General features: G+C 41.9%; 1 protein-coding gene across 1 annotated transcript in view; it reads right to left on the reverse strand.

Annotated features, from left to right (window-relative positions):
* Positions 1–26377, reverse strand: part of LOC109483572 — a 49884-nt gene that overhangs the window by 14396 nt on the left and 9111 nt on the right. Inside the window, exons 2-36 of the mRNA XM_019786608.1 lie at positions 20205–20351; positions 19864–19974; positions 19105–19256; positions 18606–18723; positions 18086–18215; positions 17437–17659; positions 16932–17121; positions 16319–16512; positions 15714–15847; positions 15205–15331; positions 14662–14870; positions 14093–14213; positions 13337–13528; positions 12947–13027; positions 12446–12571; positions 11183–11457; positions 10654–10789; positions 10008–10229; positions 9457–9622; positions 8803–9077; positions 8321–8518; positions 7833–7965; positions 7224–7407; positions 6441–6846; positions 5814–6019; positions 5112–5343; positions 4470–4676; positions 4012–4120; positions 3633–3749; positions 3122–3289; positions 2619–2770; positions 2086–2202; positions 1522–1660; positions 835–1021; positions 100–311 (exon numbers count right to left, since the gene is read on the reverse strand). Coding sequence (XP_019642167.1) covers positions 100–311; positions 835–1021; positions 1522–1660; positions 2086–2202; positions 2619–2770; positions 3122–3289; positions 3633–3749; positions 4012–4120; positions 4470–4676; positions 5112–5343; positions 5814–6019; positions 6441–6846; positions 7224–7407; positions 7833–7965; positions 8321–8518; positions 8803–9077; positions 9457–9622; positions 10008–10229; positions 10654–10789; positions 11183–11457; positions 12446–12571; positions 12947–13027; positions 13337–13528; positions 14093–14213; positions 14662–14870; positions 15205–15331; positions 15714–15847; positions 16319–16512; positions 16932–17121; positions 17437–17659; positions 18086–18215; positions 18606–18723; positions 19105–19256; positions 19864–19974; positions 20205–20351 — 6096 coding nt within the window. The remainder of the gene's footprint in view (positions 1–99; positions 312–834; positions 1022–1521; positions 1661–2085; positions 2203–2618; positions 2771–3121; positions 3290–3632; positions 3750–4011; positions 4121–4469; positions 4677–5111; positions 5344–5813; positions 6020–6440; positions 6847–7223; positions 7408–7832; positions 7966–8320; positions 8519–8802; positions 9078–9456; positions 9623–10007; positions 10230–10653; positions 10790–11182; positions 11458–12445; positions 12572–12946; positions 13028–13336; positions 13529–14092; positions 14214–14661; positions 14871–15204; positions 15332–15713; positions 15848–16318; positions 16513–16931; positions 17122–17436; positions 17660–18085; positions 18216–18605; positions 18724–19104; positions 19257–19863; positions 19975–20204; positions 20352–26377) is intronic.

The following is a 26377-nucleotide window of genomic DNA, read 5'->3' on the forward strand; positions in this document are numbered from 1 at the left end:
CAGTACAAATGTATATAGTCCCTCTTCACTAATAGTTACCATACAAGATAATGATTCTAATGTAAAGTTGATAATTTGCCAATAAAGATTCCCACCCACCTGCCCTGTTGTAAGCCTTGACAGTGACAAACAGTGTAACCCCCAGTGGCAGTGGTGGGTCTAACCCTGACACAAACCCCTGCTCTGTGAGGTGCAGTTTTGTGGAGGGGAGGATATCCTCAGCACCGGGGCTGGTCCCCACCCGCCACTCGTAATGGGACAGTCCGGTGTGGGGGTCATGGAAGTTGTACCAGTGGGCACGGATTGTTGTCCTGGTATAAATAAAGGATATCCTTTACTTTATACATTTCAATTTCTAGTAAAAGATATTTTGCTTCTAACAGCTATAGAAGGCAATGGACTATGGGGCTATTACTGTCCACGTTACTCGTCTCGTTAACAAAACATGATAGGCTATGGCTAAAACTTATTGAAGATCAATCATTTTACCAAAAACTGTACAAGTTCATATACAAGTAGCTTCATCTTGTGCTACATCTGGATTCAATCGTTTGTTAAATATTCTAGTTACCAAAATTCTTGTAGCGGAAACCTTTATCCAAAATACCACTTGTTGAGTCTTAATTATGCTTAGCCTAGTATTTACTACACACAATATGCTAAAATCAAAAAGATTATCTAGTTAATAGAGTTACTGTACATATTATTCAACCCTTCTGATGATCCTTTAGTGCTGTATAACCATAACTGGAAGACATTTGTTTTGTTTGCCAAAGTCATAAGAGAACATTATAATATAAATATACATGTAAGATAATATATTTCTGTATGTACCTTGATGCCTGATACTGAATGTCTCCATCGCTGCTCCCATCCAGAACCACCCCCGCTATGGGAGGGGAGGTGTCAGGTATGACCCCGTCTGAGGTCAAGGTCGTGCAGAGGTCAGCAGAGTTACAGGCTGTCACTGTCACCAGGTACCTCACACCCAGATGGAGGTTCAGGTCTGTAGCGCTGGCCTCTATACACGGGCAAAAAGAAACAGAACAAAAACCAGTCAGATCTGTACCTAAACACATCATCAGAAGTAATGTGTTACAGGCTGTCACTGTTACCGGGTACTTAACACCTGGCTGTAGGTTAGATCAGTTGCACTGGCTACACAAATACTGTGAAATAGAGGTACAGTTTGTGCAGTGAATGGAGGTCTGTAGTGTTACAGGCTGTCACTGTTACATGCCTGTCCTTGGTGCTGAATGCCATCAACACTAAGTCTTGTTGAGGTTCAGGTCAGTTACACTGGCAAATCATGCTGATCAAGCTTGCTTTACTGAAAAGCCAGTATTCAATGGTTATTCCAAGAAGGACTGAAGCTATGTACGGACTATATTTTCCAAAAGAAATCGAAAATCATGTTGATGAAGCTTAGTTTACCAAAAAGCCAATTTTCCTATCGCTTGTGACAGGGATTCAAGGACTGAAGTTATTAGCAATAGTATGTACTCATATATGCAAGATTACCAGTCAACAGTCCAACATGTTGTTCCTCCATGACATCATCACACCCTGAGCACGTGCCAACCATCCAGGAGTACTCAGCAATGTCAGTGTGGGGCTCATGGAAACCTCCCCATGTTACTGTGATGGTGGACAGGTCATGCTGTATAAAATAAACAGCATAATATTGTCATATTGCATACTTTCATGATGCATTGGTTTTGAGTCTGATAAAAAATAAAGGAAGAAATGAAGGAATTGATGCTGTGTCAACTTGCTTACTTTCAGGATACATTAAATCTGATATAAAGAAGGAAGGAAGAGGTAGTTAAGGATGAAAGAATGACAAACAAAATAGGACAGGTAGGAAAGAAAAAAACAAAATGAAGGAAGAAAGGTTTAAGGAAGGAAAGAAGGAGAGAGGAAAAGGAATATTACTGTTAAAGAAGAAACTTGACTACATCATGGAAAGTTACAAGACATAACAATGACAGCCAAGAAGAGACCTACATGTACTTTGAGTTCAAAACTTAATGTTTTCTTCCAGATGTTTCTGACTTTCTGAGGTACACTGTTTTGATACTTTACCTGATAGTCCATGTCCTGTTGTCCTCCATCGTGAACAAACCCAGACAGAGGTGGTGATGCGTCCACTATGAACCCATAAGACGAGGCTGTGGTCACCAGGCCTGCCCAGTTGGTCGCCTGGTCAAGGTAATATAACATGTAACTAGAGTGACAAATACTTCACTATACAAACTACAGGGCCAGCAATCTAGCTGCTTAACCCAAGCTAAGGGATGTTGCCTACTGACTAGAATAGGTATATGTATGATAGGCCCTAAATTTTTCTCTATAACAGACTTGATTTAGAAATTATGAATTTTTTTCATTGGAGTTACTACTTTTAAAAGTATGAAGATGTCTATCTAACCTGTGTTAATAAAAAGTTATGTAACACAGAAATCTGTAGAGTGATATAATAAGATAAAGTTTGGAGGATAAAATACAAGCAAAGTCATAAAAACATCACTTTATTGTAGCATATGATTATATCATTGCCTTGAGTTATACTGAAAGTGTGAAGCATTACAAATATTCTAAAATGACAGGAAACCCACCTTGACAGTGACGAAGTATGTGTGCCCCTCCAGTAGCCCCAGACTGGTGCTGGGGTCAGACGATGCCTGCTCTTCTGGTCCAACATCAACATACGGCATGATGTCATCATGACCTGGCTGTGACCCTACACACCACGCATACTCCTTCACTCCTGGAGGGAGAAAAAGGAAAAAGTTTGTTTTACACAGAAATAAGTTCATTTATATCAGAATGATGACAGAAATCTAGAAAGGATATGTTACAGATGAACCCATCAATAATATCCTGCACAATTCTAGTAGCAATTGTTAATAAGTTAGCAGCATGGTTATCAATTGTGAACACTGATACGAACATAGAGAAAGGAAACTGAGTTGGCATCTTTTCTCTATAATTAGGATGAAATTATAGATATCTTAAATTACATGACATAGCACAGATTTTGTAGCTAGTATTATTCCAAGCATCTATTTTCCTGGTTCTGTTTTCTTCTATCTGATCTAAACCTATATTGATAACTTACCGCTCTCTAGATCAAAGACCAGCCCATCCCAGTTGACTGAAATGACGTCAGTAGACATGAGGTACCGCCCTCCCACGTCTATCCTCGTGTTTGTGACAGAAGGAGGCGTGGTGTCGATCGTCAAGCCTGCCGACGTCGATGTTGTTTGAAGTCCAACATGATCAGTTGCTGAAAAATAGCAGTTGAACGTAAATGTAAGCCCTGGAAACAAATTCAGGAAAACATTCAGTGCAGACTACTGGTGGTGTAATAGTAAGAATATACCTTATACTATTAACGTTACCATATACAACTCATTCTTATACACTCATATACAAGTTTGGATACCTAAATTTGATCAATAATATCTCTATTGCTTTGTAAGTGTACAGTGTTTTGGTAAGTTCAATAAACAAGCTTTCCAATGGTATACAACACATTGCAATTGATAAAGTATTAACTGAAATATGATCAACTGAAAGTTAGAACGTTTCTAAACTCAAGGACTGAGATCCAAGAGGAGCTTGCATACCTCTCACAGTGACGTAGTACGTGTGTCCACTCTGAAGCAGCAAACCACGAGCGACAACGTGATTGGTCAGCCCAACATCCACAAACTGTCGCACATCCATCACTCCGGGGGAGGTTCCTGGAAAGACAGTGACAAGGTGTGGCAAACTTTGGAAATTCTATCATTCTATTCTAAGATTCTATAATTCTATCATTCTATTCTGTAATTCTACCCTTCTACTCTATCATTCTATTCTGTGATTCTATAATTCTACTCTGTGATTCTATCATTCTATTCTATAACTCTATCATTCCATTATTCCATTTGATCAAAGTCAAAGATGAAATCATGTGAAATCAATACAACAAAGAAGCAAAGATACAGAAATTCTTTGGCATACCTATTGCATATTCGTACTTCATGACCCCAGAGTGTTGGTGCCCAGTGTTTCCGTGTACTTCCACATCTCTGAACGACTCCCAGACAATCGGCAGCTCTGTGGTAGATGTCTGGAAAGAGGTTTGTAAAAGGAGATGTCATATATGTTGCAGTGTCTACCTGTAACCCTGGCATTATATAAACACTGTCTACACACATATGGTACTGCTCCTCTTTGTGCATAACACTATCAACACAAAGTCAAACATACCTGTCCCTTGATGTGAACATCATCCACACAAAAACATGCCTGTCCTTGGTGCTGAATGCCATCCACACACACAAACACAGACATAGACACAAACACACACAGACACACACACAAACACACACACACATAAACAAGACACCTGTCCTTGGTGCTGAATACCTTCCATATAAAATAAAACTACACAAATAATACATAGTTGAGCTACACACCTGGTAATTCTGGTTTCCCCATCCAGCATGCACCTCCCCAGCTACAGGAGGTTCTGTGTCCACCACAACTCCGTTGGAACACACGGAAACTTCCTCTGCCACGTGCTGAAACATCTCAAACTCCAGAGTTGTCTCTTCCGCAAACACACAGACAAAGTAACGCTGGCCGTTCTGCAGCTCCAGGCCTTCCACGTTAACAAAATTATCCTGGAAGAAACAACATCAAATTTGTTATCAAGAAATGATTGATGCAAATTGTCCAGCTTTCTGCAGTATCTATGATTTTTTAGCAACTTGCTCCTTATAATTAAACAATAAAGCAGAGCAAGCAATTAAAATTGAAGAATTGAGGAAATACTCCTCAACAAACAAAAAAGGTACTGTCTCTCTAGTCTGGCAGATAGGAGGTTGATAAAGATAAAATTCTCTTGAACTAACTGCCCTGACGAAAGCAGTTTTATAGTTCTAAAATATTGGGTGAAAAACTGGTTGTGCAAGAAATACTATCTTTTACCTTTGTGTTGTGTTGTGCATTAGAAAGGACCACAGGAAGAATAGCTACTGTCATGTACATGTAATACAATGCTAAATGTGGATCCTAATAATCAAATCTTTTCATCTCTCATTCCATGTTTGCCTTACCTTAGTCTGACCACATCTCAGTGTCTCCGGTTCGTCACAGCGGAAGGAGTGGTAGTTGATCTCATTCTCCTGTCTGTGGAAGGACCAGCGCTCGATGGACTCTGCTGACAGAACCTTCCAGTAGTAGTCCCCGTGTCTCAGGGAGGGCCACGCGGCCGCCAGGGTATCCCGGGAACGAGTGAAGTCCTCGTCTGGGACGGTCCAGAAATGGTTCGTGGCCAATGAGATGCCACTGTGAGAAATGAGTGGATGAGTGTTATTAAGCAAAGAATAAATCATATACTTTCCAGTATAGTGAAAACATTAAATTTTGATATGTTTCAATCAAGAAAAGTGAATGTAATTACAATATTAATGATTCAGAAGTGCTTGCAGTTTCAAAGGAAGTTGATAGTAGGCCCAAATGTGTCTTCTTTCTTTTTGCTATGATGACTATACATAAGTTAAATATATGTTCCAATGAATGTCCTGTTCAATATCTATGGGAAATGATTTATTTATCTAATCAATAGACATATAGATTTGAGAGCATTGAACAGAAAGCACATAATGTGCTTATAAGGATCCTTTGCTTTGGGAAATGATTGACTTTTGAGGCCCAAATAAGACATGTGGTTTTCATGTCAAATACAGTTCAGACCTGTGTTAAGAGTGTTAGTAATGTATTGATAGTCCACATATTTGTTTAGCAAATTTACCCACCTTTCTTCCCCCAAAGTTGCATTGAAATAATCAGGGACAGCATCAAAGACAACAGGATCCCGGATGTTGACAGACCCAGGATCATCGCAGTCGTGAATCTCCCCTGATGTCACAGAGTACAGTCCTGCCTGGTTCCTCCCGCGCAGGAGCAGCTTTATACAGCTGCTGAACTCCAGAGGGGAGGGTAGGGTAACTGTAGCGGTGATCTAGTGGTTACAAAGACATTTGGGATCTTAGTATATGATGTGGCACAGACATACATTCTAGCATCTATTCTAAACTATATAATGAAATAGATATAGCTTGCAATCACTACAACTATTTAATCTCAATTTTCGTATGATGATCATAGAAACTACCTGTGACTATTTGGCATATTTGTGTCCTTTGTTGTAGCTCAGACATGCACAGTGTTAGGAGATATTCTTTTGTTGTTTAAATTACTGCATGCAAGCACATGACTTTGTATATGACTATGATTGAAGATCTGACACTTAATGCCTGAAAACATTTAGCTACAGTTGGTCATAGTGAAATGCAAATAGACATCAATAATAATAATAATGAATAAGGCAATGTCACATGAATATGTGCTATGACTTATATAATATACACAGATTTACTCACATTTAGTCCTGATCTTCTAAAGTCCACAATCAGTTGCCAAGGATACAAGATTGTTCCCAGTGCAGAGCTCCCCTTCCCAGTCACAGACAGTGTCCACTCATATCCACCCATGGCCATCGTCTGTAGTGCCTCATGTCTAGCCAGTTCTGCAGTTACAAACTCGTTCCACGAAAAAGTGAGCGACGTGTTTGCTTCGTCATAGTCTATCCTGTTGATGCCGTTTGCCTCAGGTGGTTCTGATGTTACCCAGAAGCCGTCGGATGCTGTAGGTTGGAAGCAGCCCTCCTGGTGGCAGAAGTGCAGAGCAGAGCGGTAGTGCCCGCTGGGGGATAGCTGTAGCTCCGAAATCACCAGGACACCGGTGTTTGGAGCATCTTGTATTGTTTTAACAGCCTCCCAAGTTGTGCTGGAAGTAAAAATAAAAATTTTCTTATTTATACAGATAATTGGAAAAAAGCAGTATGTCTTCTCAAAAACTCTCAACTCCCATCAACCTTGTCTTTTGGCTTTGCATTTAAGCACACTTATCAAAAGAAGATATTCTTAATCTGTTTTGCTATTGAAAACTATTAATGCTTGCACTGGATAGTTGTATACCTCATAATGCTCTTGAGCTATATGTTATAGAGCAATTGTGTCTCAAAACTACTCAATGGTGGCATTTACAATGTATAATTATACATATTCTATTTATCTTTGTTGCGTGATGTTCAAGCAAGCCAAGGTAGAATAGAATATGACATTATAATATTAGATTTAAAAAAAAAAGAAACGTAAGCCTACCCTCCAACAGACTGCTCCCTCTCCAGTGTCCAGCGAACGTATGACACAAAGTCCTCCATAGGTTCCGGGATGCTCCAGTAGGTGTGTACGGTGGTGGTGGAGGCCTGGAAATCAACATCATCTGCACAGGAGCCAGGAAACGGTGTGGACGTGTGGTGGGTCAACAGGGTGGCGTTGAACAGAACTGACAAGAAGACAAACAATTGGTTATCCCCAATGCATTGGAACTTAGGGATTCAATATATTCCTATGAAACAACTTGTAAATACCTGATGTTTACTTATGATGTCAAGCTTTGTAATGTTTGTATTCAACAGAAATGTTGGCAAGTGAATTAGCCTCTGGATGCAAGGTACGTACTGAATCAATGATTCATTCATTCATTCATTAAAATATTTGCATAATCCATCATTTAAATGTTCTTCCTCTGAAATAACAATTAGTACATCAATCCCTGGGGGGTAATAGTTTTTAACAAGCTTAACAGGTGGTCACAATGGCTAGGTGCACCTTATAAAGAGGTGGTCAGTAGTGCAGGTTTGACTGTAGATAATTATAATTAATGTGATGTGTAGAAAATGATAGCCTTTGAAATAGCATTGTACATACTAGGAGTGTGGCAGGACCCGTCAGACACAGTGGCTCCAGCTAACTGCCCATCCTGAGGTAACACTGCCACTCCATCTGATGTGGTGTTCACTTCACCTGCCTCTGTTCTTGCCACCACAGTCACATAATACCTCTGTACAGAAACAAATCTTCATTATTGAAAATGCTAAGATAAAAAGACTGTAAGTTTCTATTAAATGTAGCCTAAAAATACCAGACTTTCCACCAGTCCTCTTGATTGTAGAAAGCAAAGTTTTCTTTCTTTAAGCAAATTTGTGTCAATATTGAATTTTCCTCTTCATAATTGCTATGTTAATCAAATGTTCAAATTACTAGACTAAATAAGCTTTCAATAAATTCTACATTGGTAAATATCAGTTATTAAGTTATAGATAATAGTCTTGAATAAAGATTTTGTTACATATTGCATATTGTCCTTTTACAGAATTAAATATAAAGTGTTAATGTACAGGGAAGTAAAAACTAACCTGAAAATGTTGTAGATTTAGTCCAGTGAAGATGTGTGATGTAGAGGATCCGACGAGCTCAAAATTCACCACATCATCCAGACCAGGGGCACTGCCAACCCCTGCCTGGTAGCTGATGTCCTGATAGGCATGGGCAAAGCCAAACCAACGACATCTGATCTGTGTTTGGTTGGTCTGGTGGTCTATGTCAGGAGGATTCTGTAAAACAAACAAAATGGTTTCCCTACATTATTAGCATCATAAGAAACAGAGACAAAATACAGGTGTGTTTAAGAGTGTGTGGATGGCGTTCAGCACCAAGGACAGACACAGATAGGGAAGATAATAGATACACACACTGGCATTGTTGTTAGCTTGTTGTTGAAACTACATGTACATTCTTATATGCAGAGGTGGTTTGACTGTGGTAGTTTACAAGGTAGGTAGGTAGTTAGGCAGTTTACAATTATGTCAAATTCAAAGTTGCTACCGATAATACTTACCCTTAGTGTATCTGTTGACTCCGCCACCTCAAACACCACTCCCACAGATGGTAGCTCTACATCGTGGTGGTATGGCGCCGAGGTCAGAGTTGAGGTCAGTCCGGCGGAGTTCGTGACCCTCAGCGTGACGTAGTACACCTGGTTACCATGGAGATGCCACTCCAGGTGGCTCATGGGAAGGGCCACACAAGATGAGGTGGGGCAGAGAGAGTTTGATTGGAGGAAAGACTCCACCGGGGCAAATGCAGACAGCTCTGTACCTCCTGGAGAGTGACCTAAAATTGGTAAAGAATTTTTTTAAGTCTCTGTAATAATGAAGGAATAAATGTATAGTATCAGTGAATGAATGCACCAGGAAATTGCACAAGGCAACTGGATAGGGTTTAAAAACTGTCAGACATTTCAAGTAGCATCCACTACTTTTGGTCACTTAAAAAGCAGCAGACATTCCTTAAAAGTTGCTTTCAAGAAAATAAGAATAGGACTTATAAACTTTAAGATTATGATCATGATAACGATCAAGGAGGCTAACTTCTTGAGAAAGAACAAGCTCAAAAGAGTGATTCTAATATGTGAATCCTGTAGAATTTCTTCTTCATAATTTCTTAATAAAAAAATTTCTCTGACGTTCACAGAGTAGTGGACTAAACTCACCGGCTGCCACCTCCACTTCTGAGCCCACTAGGTCTTCAGTGTCATAGATAGAGCCCGCTGGCCACACAGCCACCAGAAAGTCTTCAGCGTTGTCTGTTGTGTGTGTCACGTTGATCGGAGGCTCTATGACTGGTGGTGTGATGTCAACAGTTACAGGACCAAACACCTGTAATGCAAAAAGATATTTAGTCTACTGTTCAGACAGTTTTTGACCTATGCCTTTCCAGAATTAATGTAACGGTGTAATGTATAGACATTGCATCTAATTCTACTGCCTAGGTAATATTTTGTGGTGTCATAGAATTAACTATGCTGATACTGCAAAACCATTTATAGGACATCTTACCTAAACGTGACAGTTGTGGCATTGAAATATGCTGCTAAGATGCAAAATACTTGTTTAAAAGAAGATAGTTCAACACTTTTTGGTGTCAAAATTTTGTAACCCTGCAAATAAATGGACAGTATAGATAATGATCTAATAATAATAGACAAAGCTATTTTCTCCCATCATCTGCTTACAGTGAGATCACAGTGTGAATTGTCAGTACCTTTGTAGTAGAAAGTAGGGCCCTGTTGGTGGCCCTGATGATGATGTAAAACTGCGCCCCCTGTGCCAGATTCGGATGGTACAGCCTGAGCTCTGGGTGGGACTTTGTGGACGTGTAAGGATGGATGTCTGGAGAGTCTGTAGCTGACTCTGTACTGCTGAGGCCAACCTCGTAGTCAGCGATGCCGCTTTCATCATCCCAGCCTTCCCACTGGACGTGCAGCTGGGAAATAAACAAGAAGAGAAGGATAGCCTTGTAACAGAAACACAGTCACACAAACACACACACACACAAAGTAACATACCTGTCCTTGGTGCTGAATGCCATCGACACAAACACAATCTCTCTTTCTAACACAAACACACACAAACACACCTGTCCTTGGTGTTGAACACCATCCACACACAGGTCACACACAGACATATACACACAGACACAGTCATGCACAAACACAGACAACACAGAAGACAATTTAAACACTACTTCTGGTTAAATGCAGAGATTACTTCTCCACATTTCAAGTGAAATCCACTTCTTCAGTGTCATTAGAAGGTGATAAAAAGAGTGATGGATATCACTCAAAATTTCCAGAAGTAATATTGCCTTATTTTGGACCAGTAACAAAGAGAATACCCAAAAGACTCACATGGTTCTCCATAGGTAAGTAGCCCATGTCAGGAAGAGGACCAAGCTCTGTACAGTTCTGTGATGTGGTGTTACGTTTGTAGGGAGTTTCAGCAACTGGCCACAGCTCTATGTCTTCAACATGTCTGCTGGCATTCCTGAAAAGGAAATGAAAATGTGATACTGCATATGACTAAAATGAACATCCAACTTTACCAGAGACATGACAATGCTTTACTTTTCATAGACTGTTTTATGACATGAATGTTTGCTTAATCTTCGTAATACTCTCAATAAATACAAATCCTCAAGATGTTGTACAGTAGAAAAATTATAAGTTGCACCCATTCTAGACAGTTACATGTAGGAAATCACTCTGCTTGGACAGTGTTGTTAATACATTATATGTAAGAAGCTGAACAATATGAAAACTGCTCATACATACATAATATATGCCTACCCAGGGGCATTAAAATTTGACTGTAGACTTTAATGCATCACATTGCAAATGCACACTTAGACCTGTAAACTACCTTATTTGCTGTACATACCTACAACTCTCCGGAGGTTCAGTCACCACCTCCCGTTCCCCGTTCCTGTTCACGATCCACACGTTCCCTCCGTCATCGCTCACCAGCCCTGGTCTTGCGTGGAATCCCGTGAGTTTGACATGCTGAACAGAAGGCGGTGAAGCGTCCACGGTGATGCCGTCTGAGCAGGCCGGCTGGGAGGGTGTCAGGGCGGGGTTGTACGCCACGACGGTGCAGAAGTAGGTACCGGCTGCAGGCGCCATCCAGGAACCAAACTTTCCTGTCGTGTTGTGGATCTGAATGCAAAGATTTTACAGATCAGTGTTCAGAACAAAAAGATACAAACCACACAAGTAAGTGGGGATACAAAATTTAGACATATCTGGTGAAGACTAAAAATCATGTTGAAACACTCATAGCATCTTGAATACATGTGCAGTAAGCAAACAAAAACATGGGGCATGAAAATCAAGGCTGTTATAACCTCCTTGGCAGTTATAAGACAGGATAGCGTTTTAGAATCAAAGCCTTTGGGTATATAATTAAGCGTTAATGTCCCACCCCGAGGTGAATATGGTGTGATAAAGCCTTGTCAGTTGCTATAACCACCGAATAAAGCCACCAAGTGAGCGACAGCGAACGAGGTGGCTTTATGAGGTGGTTATAGCAACTGACAAGGCTTAATCACACCATATTCACCAAGAAAGGGCGGGACATTAACGCTATCATCATATAGCTTACACGATAGCCTATCCAAACTGATGCGCACAATGTACAATTTACCCGTTGCACGTGCTGAATAGAACATAGAACATAGTGTTCCATCTGGAGTCACCTGAGGTCACTGGGTAGAGTTCACGTTAACTGGGTCACAGGCAGGGAACAGGTGTTCTTATGGAAGTCATTGGAACACAAATCAAGTTATTTTTGGATTTTTTAGAACTAGAGTCGTGTTCTATTGGGTCACCTGAGGTCATATGCAGGTGATTATTGGGTTTGTTTAATGTATGGATTTGGATGAATAAATACCCGATTTTGACTCTATTTGTGACATTACGGCGTCATAAGGAATGTGGAATGGAGCCTTCTGATTGGTCAACGTCACCTGGCTATATGATAATAGTGAGTAAATTGGAGGGAAACCCCTAACTGACTACAGTCTATGGGTCCTATATACCTGTTGTGGTTGTGGGATGCTGAACTGTTGAGGAAGACATGTTCAATATCATAATGATGAGACCTAAACTTAGTTAAACATTTAACAAACAGTAACAAATGTCTTACATGTTCTGACTGTGGTATGCTGAACTCGTCCTCCCCCAGACACCTGTTAGCGAAGCCATACTGGTAAAACTGCACACCGCTCTCACGGTCAAAAAACCCGTCCCACCATGCATGGAGTTGCAGGTCCTGGCAATCAAGTTTGATGACAAGTTTAGTTACTTATTGTCAACTGTCTGACTGGTGTACTTTGTTAATTTTATGTGCTCACAGCTCTAAGCATTAGCTGAAGTTCACACATACATGTACATGTACAAGCAATTCATCAAAGTACAAATATTGCAAGTTATCATAAAAGAAGGTAGACATGGTTGTATGTTAGGGAGACAAGGTGTACTTACTATAAAATGCACACTTAGGCATGACAATAAACAACACTGAAAGGTAAATTTTTGATGATTATAGAATACAGAAGTTCAGACTGTTTGCCCTGGGTACTATGCCCTATGAGGGGTTTGTCCTGTTGGTTGTAGGAGCAGATATGTACTAGACTATTTAATGTACCTGTTGGAAGTCGAGGTCCCTCTGTCCAGGCAATGCATCCTGCACCTGTCCTGAGGTGGGAGGGCTCTCATCTACTGTCACCTGTGGTAGCAGACAGGTATGGGGGATAACGTCACAACTCATAAATACAATGATCTGATTAATTCTGCCACCATGTCAGTGGGGAATTCCGATCTAAGATTTCAAACGCACAGAAACTGATGCAAAGGAAGGACTAACTCTGACTTGTTTCTTGAATGCTCAACATGCAGAGGCAAAAACAAGTGTACTCAACAGCTTAAAAGAAGTTACTACCTGCCAACTATCATGTATAGTGATAGTGGTTTGGTAATCATTTTGATGTAGCTGTATGGTCTTGGCAATATTAGCAAATGTCCAAAAAGTTCTTACTTGGAATGTCACTGTCGTCACCAGCATGGCATTGTTGGTAACCGTGACAACAAAGACGTAATCATGGTCATGTGACCCGATGGGGATGTCCATCTTGCTGAGGTCGGGGGCGATCTCGTAGTTCCTGAAGTAACACTCGCTGTCCTTGGGGATACAGGCACAGTCAGGCAGGGGGCACTCAGGGTGGAGGAGCTGGATGTCAGCGCAGGGTGCAAGTGGTTATTGTAATATTGTTCTTTGTATATTGAAAATATAACAAACAAGGCATGACATGTGGTAGCCAGGCAGCAACAAGGCAGGTAGCAGCTACCATTGTTACATACAACATAATTTGTATATTATTCATACAATACAAACTAACATTCAAGACACACGGTAAGATAGCAATAATATGCTTAGCCCAGTATTACTGGGATTATGAGCAGATTGTTATTTTTATTTTTATTTTTTAGGAGTGTTTGTTTTGCTATTTAAAGCAAGTCAAACATTCTAGTGTGAATATTGAACTCTATATCAAAAGCCCATTTGCTACTAGTAGGATATTGAAACTGGATATACTGATTAACTGTGGGCCTGAGAGAAAGAGAGAGTCTCAGGCAGAGAGGTAGAAAGATAGAGAGAGGAGGTGAATGAAAAAGTTGTAAAGATGCTCAAGTCCTTTACACAGCTTGCACTCAGCAACTCTCAGAGCCCCAGTTTATACCATCAGGCAGTTTACCAGCTCATGTGGTAAAAACAAACAAACAGCGAACTCACAGAAGGCCTCCTGACAGCGACCTGCCCCTCCCCATGAACAGTGGAGCTGTCCAGGAAGTCCTGCAGACTCCAGTGGATGTTGTGCAGACCGCTGTGGTCATCAAACGCCTCAAACTCAAACCTGTTTAGAAGTAGAATATGATACGATATAGTCAGCTGTAATATATACTGTCATGGTGTGGTGCAAAACATTTGATATTGATCATCATAATGATGATGCAATAAGTTAAATGTGTGTGGTGTTTCCCCTTTATGACAGTCACTAAGAGTCTTTCAGTGCCAATGTATAATAATTTATTACTGTAACAATGTAGTATGATACCCCTGATGTGGTGAACCCCATCAGAGGTATCTGTGTAGCCAGTATAACTGATGGTAAGACACCAGCTTTGAACTGAATCTCCTGTCACACCAAACCTTTACACAGTCAAATGACTTACTAGATGCTAGCATGGTTTAAAGCTATCTAGTGAGGATGCCCCTCCTGTACTTGTTGGTAACAAGTTCCACTTAGTACATGATTTGATTGTATGATAGGAAAGTTAACTACCGGTGTAAAGTTAACCCACCTCATAGTAAACAGGTCAGATGAGTGGTGCACGGCCAGTGCAGTTACCCCGTGTCTGTTGAGCCAAAAGTTCTGCACTACAGGTGGGGAGGAGTCCACATGGAGGAGCACCTCTTCCTGTACAGAGTTACCCACAACATCGTAGGCTTTTACCCACAGTCGCACTGAGTCACCGTCTACTCTGGGGATGTCCAGGTCTACTCCCTCTGCCTGAAGAAGAAAGTAAACTTTACATTAGAACTTTCATTTATGAATGATTTAAGAAACATCTTCACAGATACTGACTTCCAGGGTGACTTTCGCCAGTTTTCTGTTTTCTTCAACCTAAGCCAGTTTTCTTCAACCTAAGCCAAATTAACGCAAAAAAAACATTTTGGGACAATACTGATTGGGCAACTGGCTAGGAATGTACATTATCTCTAAAACCTTTCTACAGAAACAGCAAGAAAATTTGGTGGCCTACATGTATGTACAAGGCACTAGAAATGTTTAAACAATGTAATACTTATAATGCTTGTTGGCATTGTCACTATTGTCAACCCACCGTGACATCAGGCACAGTTGTCCAGGTGTTAGGTGGAGTGGTGATGCTACGCCCGCCGTTGTGGTCCACAGCAAACGCAGTCTCCACTTTGGTGACTCCATAAGCATTGGGAATAGCCTGGCGTGACCTAAGAGAAAAAAGGGAATACAGAGAAGACTTGATTTAAGCTGTAATTTATCGATCTAAACAGTCATGCAAATGCATTATGACAATGCAAGTATAGCATATTTAATGTATGCTGTTTTAACAATTTCAAGAGAACATGTGGAGAAAACTCAATGAAAGAATCCCTGGGCTTCAATATTGTGTAATTTAATTATGTTATTCTCTACAAAAGTTTTATCTGTTTTTTACTACTAACAAAATGTAGCATAAAGCCATCAAAGACACTGTTACAGTTAAAGTGCCTTCAATGGCTTTGTGCTACAATTTTGTAACTGTAATGTATAATTGTATCACATAATACATTGTGTAGCAGTAACTATCATATTGTGAGATGGTCACCCTACCTTTCTTGTGGGGGTTGCCCAGTGATGATCTCGTACCCTGCTGCAATGGGAGGATCGTACGGCTCAATGGCAGCCAGGAGTTTGTGTTGATGGTGGAACAGGTTACGATAGCGTCCTGGCCACTTCAGGGAAACCTATGATTGGAAAAAGAGAGAGTTACAAGTAGCTATCAATATGCATGTCAAACTTGAAATGTACAGAGGATGGCATGTGTCCATCATTCATTCATTCTTCTATCCAATCATTTTATTCATTTATTTATTTATTCACTCATCTATTCATTTCTTCACAGACTTTCATCCTTCTCCCCAGTGTGTCATTTTGCCAGATGACTTGGGCCTGTGCGATTGCAACTGCAGTGTCTGTCTGTAGGTCTCTGCGTCCATCATCTGTTCATTCATTCCTTTATTTATCTATTTCTTCACCTACCTTTGTTCTTGTCCCCGTGAGTCCTGTAAGTTTGTCTGCCAGAGATGACTTGTGTTCACGGCTGCACTGTCTTCCCACAGTGGCTGGTGTGTGTCCACTGTTCACTCACTCACTCACTCATTTGTTTATTCATTTATTCATTCATTCATTCATCATTTACCAAGAACTTTACCAACCTTTGTCCCTATCCCTCTAGAGTCCTGTAAGTTTGTCTGCCAGAGACGACTGGTGTTAACCGCAGCACTGTCTGCCCACAGAGGCTGGTGTGTGTCCACTGTCACGTTGTTCACATCGTCATAGATTAAGAACCTCCTAGCACGCTGGTAGTTTGTGGCAACGTCGTCAACAGTCAGGAGAAAGCAGTAGGTACCTGGAGTTAAAGAGAAGACAGCGTAACTTTAAAAAGTGTAGAAACATAAATGGTGCATAACATACCTTGATAAAAATCATAAACAAGCCCTGCTATATATATACAAATGAGTAAACTGTTGATGTTGTAGATACTGCAGTTGGTATCTAAAAATCTACTGACTTGCAAAATCACTGCAGGACTTTCTAAACAAGAGATGAACAGTGTCATTGGCAAACATTCGTCTACTCAGTATCTGTAATGTGTTATGGCTGGTATAACTGCCCTTTGTTGAAACACACTAGTTAGCTTGAGTTTGCAGACATGTGGCACCACAGCAGCTGGGTATTACCCATCACTGGGACACCTAACCTTTGCACATCTAACTGCAAGCTTTACTGCAGCTGATATTCCAATATGAAAACATACAGTTTACGTACCAGGTTCAGTAAGTGTGACCTGCGCCATGCTTGCTCCTCCTGACACGTTCTGTGACCCTGACAGGATGGGGGTCACTGACCTCATACCCAGCTGGTCCCCGTACGGCTGCAGTTTGTAAACAACATACTCGTACTTCCCCAGCCCTGAACCTTCGTCACTCCAGCCTGGCCACCGGATCTGGATATGTCCCTGTAAGGGTGGCCAAGGGATATGTTTGACTGTGCTGAACAACAACTTATTATAACACTAATACAGCCCTTTGTTAGTTGTTCCAATAGTTTGTTTTGTTTGTAAACAAAAAGAAAAGTTTTGAAGGGATTTTGGTGAGCTTGCTTTGGCTTGAGGAAGAATATCACAAAGTTTGGCCATTAAAATGTTTTTGAAATTTCTTTTGAGACATAAACAATGCCCCTGCATTGCAACATGGTGTACATCGAGTTACGATGTATATTGTGGGCATTACTTGACCATGAAATGGGAAAAGTATGACATTACTAAACTCACATTTTTGGTGAAGGAAGGACCGATCTCGACAAGCTTGGAGGAGCAGCTACTGGCCACCGAGCAGTGCACGGGGTCACGGAGGTCATAGGTGAAGTGGGCAGTGTGGATGACCTCTGACCCTTGGTAGTACTGACGGGGGTTAAGGGTCGGAGTCCCACTGGAACTGTCGTAGTTGTTGATGCGAACATAACCGCCGTTGGTCGCTTTGGCTTTGAACTCCAACCTGTTGAATGTAAGAAGATGAAATAAACTGCTTTTAAGTTGGTTTCATGTAAACATTAGTTATCAGCATAGGCTGTTAAATTTATCAATATGATCAATAATGACCAGCCCCTCCAACTCTATCCTTCAACTTGCAACAAGCACCACAAGGTGACAGACGTCTGGTAAAGGTCATTGTCCTTATGTGTTTGAAGAACAAGAAGAAGAAACAGAACAAAAACCATTATGTTTTCTTTCTGGGAATGTAACATAATTATTGTAAGTAAGGCATTCTCTAGATACAAAGGGTGGGAGAAGGTACCAGTAGAAATCAACTGCCAACATATTTATGCTATGCAACTATGCATGAGACTTTAACCCACCAACATTGCTGAACATAGATTATATCAGTCACATATGCATGACTACAAACATGTCATTAACACACCTGTCATTATGCTGGAGAGCAGGTAGGCTCAAGTCTCCATGGTTCACACAGTCATGCAGGTTTGTGTCTGGGTTGTCCTGACTATGCCCAATGCTGCATCCAATTGTTTCTGATCTTAGTGCTGATCCACCTTCAAACAAAGTAAAGTGGTGGACAATGTGATCATTGTGATAAGCTACCAGAAACAAGCAAGGCCTCCACAAGGCATCGTCTTCAGTCTCCCATTGTCTTAGTATTAGCTCAGAGAAACACCTCAAACCTTGAATTTAATTCCAGATATCACGTCATATCGGGGAGAACCGTGGTCTGGTGCCAGAGATGCTTGGACAACAAACTACTGCAGCTCTAGCAGCTTTCTATCTATCTAATATGTATATAATTACGTTGACCAGTCCCTCTAACACTGTCCTGCCACTTGCGACATAATGCAAACAAATATTCCCAAATAGATTGATTTTTGAAAAAGGAGGACAGTGTCATTTTAACTAGGGATGTACAAATTGTAACAAATAAACCGTACCTCTGAGCAGCCTCCATGTTGAAGAGGCTGTAACGATGCCCACCCTGAAGTCGTTGATGTAATATGGCCTCGGCCAATCGCTGGCAGTCGGTCCGATCCAACTGCTGTCCCAGGTCATCTACACAAACAAAGGTTAGGTTACGACTACTACTAAATAAAATTCTTCTACACCCAACACACACTACACTAACTTTGGTCATGTCTACATGTTGGGGTGACACCAATTGCGCATAGAGGGAGTGGTGAGTGAGCTCAAAATCATAATTTGCTAAAAAGAACTTTGAAAACCCTTCTTTAGGCTTTGGGGCAGCATTTTGGTATTTTGATGGTTGACAGTGTAGGCTTCCTTGTTTTTGCGTAGGTTACAATAAAGAGGGCCAACTGTGGCATCTCCCCTACAACTTAGTACAAGTCAAATTCTGAAGAAGACTGGAGGGAAAATTAAGCATTGAGTGGTAAATTCCGCTTTACTGAAATGCTAAAATACAAATTTCTGCACCTGGAGTCTGTTGAAGGCAATGTGCCTCCCGACATAGACGGTAGAGGAGGCTGTGACGGCACCACAGTCTGCCTCCAGTGTGTCCCTCTCGGCCCCACCTACCACCCGCTGCAGCTTCGCCAGGCAGTGCATGATAGTCGGCTGAGTAGAAACTGGAACAAAAAACAAAGAAACAAAGCTATTAAGCCTTTTTAACAGGCAATTCTGAGAGTTTTCCTGTCCCTGTCCTTGGTGCTGAAAAGTGAGTTTGGTTGTGATTGAGTTCAATGGAAAGTTTGATGCAGTCAGACTGTAAAACTGCTATTCCTGACAGTATGGCCACACAAAATCAACTTCATGGATTGCTTTCTGTGGTAATCATTTTCAAAGTTTGATGACACCAAGAGAATAAATTTTGCTAAAAAGCGAATAAATTTCCTCTTTAAATTTGATAAAAGACATAATTCTAGTCAATTTTATAGTTGATTTAAGTTTATAAATGTACAAGACACATGTATCTTGATCATTACGACGGTGGCAATGTTTAAAAGTCACTAAAAGACATGATGTTAGTCAATCTCATAGTTGATGTGAGGTAAGTATTGTGATTTCTTTATCATTACGTTGATGGCAATGTCTGAGATAGTGTGAATCAAGTAAAATATAAATCATACACACACTTAGAAGACTAGAATATAGCCTGGTAGTAGACTAGATTATAGATTAGACCTGTTTAGGCGAGGATCACAGAAGAGTACAAGAAAAGTGTTGTATACTTACTCCTGAGACAGTTGTTCCCGCCAAACCCAGGAGCGCATGTACAGGTGTTGGGTGTTCCCGGGCAGCGGCCGGGGTAGCAGAACTTGCTGTCCGGTCTCCAGGAACATCGTTCTAAAAAAAAAAACAGTCACGTAACTAAGTGTCATCTTGGTGGGTTAAATAATTAAGCTTAAAATTGAAGAAGTCACATGTTAGAAATGGTCAGCTTTGACTTCACTAATTAAGTTGCACACAACACACATACAAACATGTGCACACAAACACACACACACTCTCTCTCTCTCTCTCTCACACACACACACACACACACACACACACACACACTGTGAGGCAATACTCACGTTCACAGACTCGATTGGGGTAGATTCCTGAAGCCACTTGCTGGTAGGCCTTGATCTGTCCGCCCCGGTCGTAGTTACAGCGGTTACAGGCATGGTCGGTCGCTGAGTTGCAAATCAGTTGCTCACAGTTGGCAATGGGCGTGCACGCTGTATGGAAACAAAAATGGCACATGAGACATCCAAAGTAAAAGAAAACTTTGTTTGAAGTACATGTATAGACACACACACACACACACACACACACACACACACACACACACACATACATACATAGATATAGACATGAAGAGGTTGAGTATCTATATATTTATATATATTCATATATACATAGCAACGCCAGCTGTGCACAACTTAATGTGTGCAGAGGTTCTTAATTGCTCTATGATACTGTAGTATTTGTCAGTGGCACACTAAAAGGGCAAGGCCGTTATATTTTCGTCCAAAAACACTTCCTGTTCCCCAAAAGCACCACAATGGTACCTTTCATGCTGTCATTCACTCGCTCTCTATGTACAAAACTGCGATGCACGTAACTGTGTGCTTGCCTGTGTTGTTGGGAATAAAGGGTTGACGCAAACACTGTTTACACTACACACACTCATCCGACAAAAACAAGTTGGCCTTACAATGTCCTGAGCGATAAGGTTATTAAAGTCGAGGCTACCAACGGCTCGCGGTACGTAGCGTAGGAAATAGCGCCGGCCTGTTTCCGCGCGTCTTTCAGGGCAGTACATCAAGGCTGTGTTTCCTCTTCAGCGCAAAGTAACAATATCTTTTCGTTATCCGATAAAATCGCGTCTTAGCTGGCATATTAAAGCCATAGACAAATTAAACTCTTTGGTACAACAGATCTAGACACCGGGCCAGCACACTTTTATTGTTTAGGTGAACTTTTAAATTACCAGACATATCTATGTACTAGCTAACTATTAAAAACTCACGTCAGTCATAAAAAAGCACAAACTCTCCCCCAGATAGAAGGGTAAATAGCAAATCAAAACACCTTAATAGGAAGTTTTATGGAGGGGTCTTTGATTGCCATCTTTATCCTTTGATTTCCTAAAAAGTTACATGATGATTGTAACTTTTCCGAGCAAAAGATCGCCGACTTCATGATGAATACCACCAAGACGGTTGCCACTTTTGCTCCTAGTAACCAGGTCTTTTATCACACAGACCTATTATGAAAAGGTCTTTAATCACGCATTTCAATGCGTCTCTTACATTGCTTCGCACAACAGACAATAGGTACCGTATTTCGAGTCTGCCAACCGCTTACGGGACGTAGCGTGGCAAAGACAAGAGTTGGCTTGTTTGCGCACGTCTTTTGGGACAGTTTTCTGAACATCTTAAGTGTTACAAACTGTAGCTTTTCGTACCTCTATTGAGGTCAAAGACGTTAACTATGCATTTTTGTGACTGTAGGTGCACGTGTAAGTATCATAACACTGTACGAGTATCACAACAAAATACTTATATCGTGGATGTTATACAGCCATGTCAATGGCTCTTAACAACTCTGTTGCCGATTAGTAATCAAAGCTCTCACTGGGATACACAAAATATAATTGGCCAAGCAGATTGGCCAAGGATATATCTTCCTGCATTGACACAGAACACAGAATCCAGCGTCAAGATTGCGTAGGCGCTCGCAGCTCGAAAAGGTGAGCATTTTGGGCTCATTCTGTATAGATACAAACGCATTTTTAAAGACTCACATTTATCGCAGCAGGTATCCCAAAACACATCCGGACAGGAGCAGGAGTATGGCAGCGGCCTCGCGCTGTTATTACAGAACCGGTTGCAGGGCCGTGTCTCCTCTTGCGGCAAGCACCAGCTATAATAATTACTACATCCAGCGGTAAGCGTGCGAGTCTCTATGCCTGCGAACCCACAGGGTGCGCTACACTGTCCCCAGGCGCTCCAGGGGTGCCAATGGCAATCACCGTGAATACAATCCCGAAGCACCCGCCGCGCAGAGCAACATGAAAACAGAACTACTAGTATCCCCGTGGACACTAAGACCCTAACGCTAACCATCCTTCACACAGCGCCCGCTTGGTACAACTGCTAAACATTCGACTACTTCATCCACACACGAACAAGAACAAAAGTACAAAGCGCTGTCAGAACTGCCACTGGCTTTTACCAGTTACTTTGCCAACGGGTGCATAATCAATGTATGATAGAGCAAAGGTGTTTAAACAGTAATAAATCTACCCTCTTATTTGATAGTATTGTGTAGCATAGCCGCCTTTTATATACTCGTCGGTAGAGTTCGTCTGACCTGTGAACCTTCTTGGTTATTCAAAAACCGCTACTTAATGAAATGTTGCTTCCTGCACAATACAACACATTAATATTTCTATTCATGACTTCACATTCTTACAACATACACGCGGTTATTTCAAAATGTCGTACCCATTTCAAAAGCAAATGTTAATTTTTATGCCTATCTTTTACCCCAAACGCCCGGAACAGTTACTAGGTACGTACTAGGCATTTTTAAGACATTGTCAATTTCAACCCTTGGACAACAAAAATCTTTACGTCTTTCGCTCAATCTGCACCGGCGACATTGCCAGCACGAAGACTCACGTTTATCACAGCAGGTATCCCAGAACACGTCCGGACAGGAGCAGGAGTAAGGTAGGGGGGTCGCGCCGTTGTGACAGAACCGGTTACACGGCTGACTCTCTGGCCCGGGCAGCGTGCACGACTGGAGAAAGGTCCAGCCGTAGCTGTGGCTAGCCGTGTGGGTCTGGGTGCCCGCGTTTCCGCATGGCGCGCTACAGGGTCCCCATGCGTTCCAGTGATACAAGCTACTAGTACAACGGCGTCGACGTCGGCGGCGAGAAAACAAAGCAGAACTCCTGAGGTCCGCGCAGAGCAAGAGAACTATTCCCGTGGAGACTAAGACCCTAACGCTGACCACCCTTCACACGACGTCCGTTTGGTACAGGGGCTAAACTTTCAACTAAATTTCTTCCGCGCACGAACTAGAGCAAAGTATACTTTTCAGTTCCCCGGGGTCGATCAAAGTCTATGTCTTATTACATTTGCGATTAAAAACACCAAAACACCTCGAGATAGATTATGTATTAACTCACCTATTTTTCCGCATGAAAGCAATATCTGTGTACACTTTTCTGCGCTATAGTAACAGGATCGGCATCTTACGAAAGCATTGTTTCCCTGATTGAGATATATAGCGTGGAAGAAGTTCAAGGACGAAATATACTCTATACTTAATAGAGCAAATAAACCTAGCTTTGTGTGCATTAGTACCACGTATGTTGGAGAACGTAGTATCACACCTTCCTTTTCATACATGTTGTTTGTATTTGCAATTAGCCCTCGGGTATGTTTTTGCAATAAACTTTCATTTAATCGAGAAATGCATCTGGGAAAAGGCCTAATACTTCAGGACGTTCAATCGGTGTCCACCAGCAGTAATTATCAGCGCGAAGACTCGCGTTTATCACAACAGGTATCCCAGAACACTTCCGGACAGGAACAGGAGTAAGGCAGGGGCGTCGCGCCGTTGTGACAGAACCGGTTACACGGCCGACTCTGCGTCTCTGTCGGCGCATCGCAGCCGATGGCCGTGCGGGTCTGGATGCCTGCGTACCCACAGGGAGCGCTACAGCCGCTCCAGTCCTTCCAATGCCAGCAACAGCCAAAGAGTCCAAAGAAGAGACAATCCCGAACTACCGTCCGCGCAGAGCAACATGCAAACAGAACTACATGTACTAGTATCCACGTGGACACTAAGACCTTAACGCTGACCATCCTTCATACGACGTCCGCCTGGTCCAAGCGCTGACCATTCGACTAATTTTCGTGCGCAATCGAACAGGAACAAAGTATGCTTTTCAGGACCTCGGGGTCGATCAAAGTCTATGTCTTATTACATTTGCGATTAAAAATACCTCGAGATAGATTATGTATCAACTCACCTTCTTCCTGCATGTCTGTGTACACCTTTTTGTGCTATAGTAACAAGATCGGCAGCAGACTAAAGCATTGTTTTCCTGATTGAGATACATAGCACGTGGAAGAAGTTCAAGGACGAAATGTACTTGGCCAGCATCAATGCCAGCCAAGTCCAAAGAGGGTACAATCCCGAAGCACCGTCCGCGCAGAGCAACATGAAAACAGAACTACATGTACATTTTGTGTACTAGTATCCACGTGGACACTAACACCCTAAAGCTGACCATTCGTTGGGTCGGGCATCATCACTAGAAAGCTTTATTTTCTTAACAACTTCTGTAGTTAGGTCTGCAAAGATTGGGTGTATTGCGCCGAAGGGCGGTTATACCGGATATACAAAAAGAGATACAGGTACAGCAAAACTCACATTTGCCACAGCAGCGGTTCCAGAACCCGTTGGGACAAGAGCATGTAGTGGAGGAACGCGGAGTCCCACCGTGGTGACAGACCCGGACGCAGGCACGAGTTTGCGGCCCGGGCGCCCCGCACCCCTTCGCCGTGCGGGTCTGTGTGCAGGTAAACTTGCTGCACGCTCCCCAGGCGTTCCATTTGTGCTTGCACCGCCGCCGGCGTCTCCGACTCCAGAATATCGCCGTAACGTCCACGCAAAGCAGCAACACTATCCCCGCGGCCAGTAAAATTCTTAAGCTGGCCATTCTGTATGTGGTTGTCGCCTAGCGAAAATAGTGCCACCAGACCTGTCACCTGTCTTTACTTCTACACTGACAGTAAGTCAGTGGTGGTTCTGAGATGTTTAAACTGTAATATAGATACTCTTAAGATCTTGATGATCTTTCGTCGCTATAAGTAGTTGATGCAGGTGGCCCTTATGCGGCGAGTATATGGCAGGATTGTGTGGTTAAATGTCACACAAGCACCATTAAAACTACCTGTATCCTTCGCCTTTGATGTGTAAAGCACATATGATGCCCACTTTGACAGCTTTTTCAACCTTGTCCTCACGAGTGGGATATATTTTAAACTCATCTAAAGTGTACACAGTCCTTAGCTGAGACTCACGTATGGAGCAATAAAACTACGCGAATCCGTCAACTTTGATGTGTAAAAGACAAATTGTTTCCTCTAGTTCTGACGGCTTTATCTTTTCTTGTGCACACAAGCAGGATATCCAAAGTGTACGTCACTCTTAAAGTTGAGACTAACGTATACGTCTATAAAACTACATGAGTCCAACCCACTTTGATGTGTAAAACACAGATAACTTCCCCTAGCTCTAGCTGACGACTTTTTGGTCTTCTTCGCCCAAGGCGGATTTTCAACAAAGAGGCACTAATCTAATAAGCTCTACGCCGTTTGTATTCTATTGAGAAGACATCTCCTATCTCTCTTCTCTTGGCTATAAATGTTTGCCACATGAATACAAGAAAATCCAACGTCTCAAAAGAAGCATTTGTTAAGCTGGCGAGACCCATGAGCGAAGACGTTCAAAAGCAGGTGTGATAAAATAAGCGGGGATGATCAGATATCTATATTCTAGTCTAGGGGTACAAATGGTAGAAACCATGGTTTTCTTCTAAAGCTAGGTAAGGTATGTGTGTCACGTAAAAGTTGGTGACGTTTTCGCTACCAGGGCAGTTCTGTTCCAAAGCAATCACACGCTTCAGTGCTACCAGGCTCACAAAAGACAAACAAGAGTAAACCCTGGAGCAAGACATTCCTCTTTTGTGTCTACAATACAAGTCCGGTCATGGAATAACATTGACACAAACTCGTTGTTTAGCCCTCAACTTCATCCATGAAAACCGAAATACTTGTGCGTCAACCATGACAAAACAAGTTCTGTTCACAATAAGGGTAGGTTCTTCAAGTCTACTTCTTTATGCCTAACTTGTACCCCCAGCGACCAGGTCATGGCGAGGGACCAGGTACTAGGCGGTTAGAACAAGTTCAGCCCTTAGACAGCACAGGCCTTGTCTTTTGTGTCGACACAACACAGGCGCCCCTTCCTGGTTAGGGTTGGGTTACTTACAAAGCCCGGCCTACATGTAGGTTAATAGTTCAAACGTACGTCCCACTTTACAGTACATGAACACTAATAAAGGGGCTTGGATATAATTCTGTAAGGAAACGGTAGAAAAAAATACTGACGGAAGTAAAAGTATTCAATAGTCCTGTTCGTAAAGAAGTATGAGTGGTTTTCCGTTCCTATTAATTTC

Source organism: Branchiostoma belcheri, unplaced genomic scaffold (genome assembly GCF_001625305.1).
Source record: "Branchiostoma belcheri isolate BF01 breed outbred unplaced genomic scaffold, Haploidv18h27 scaffold65, whole genome shotgun sequence".
Classification (NCBI taxonomy): domain Eukaryota; kingdom Metazoa; phylum Chordata; class Leptocardii; order Amphioxiformes; family Branchiostomatidae; genus Branchiostoma; species Branchiostoma belcheri.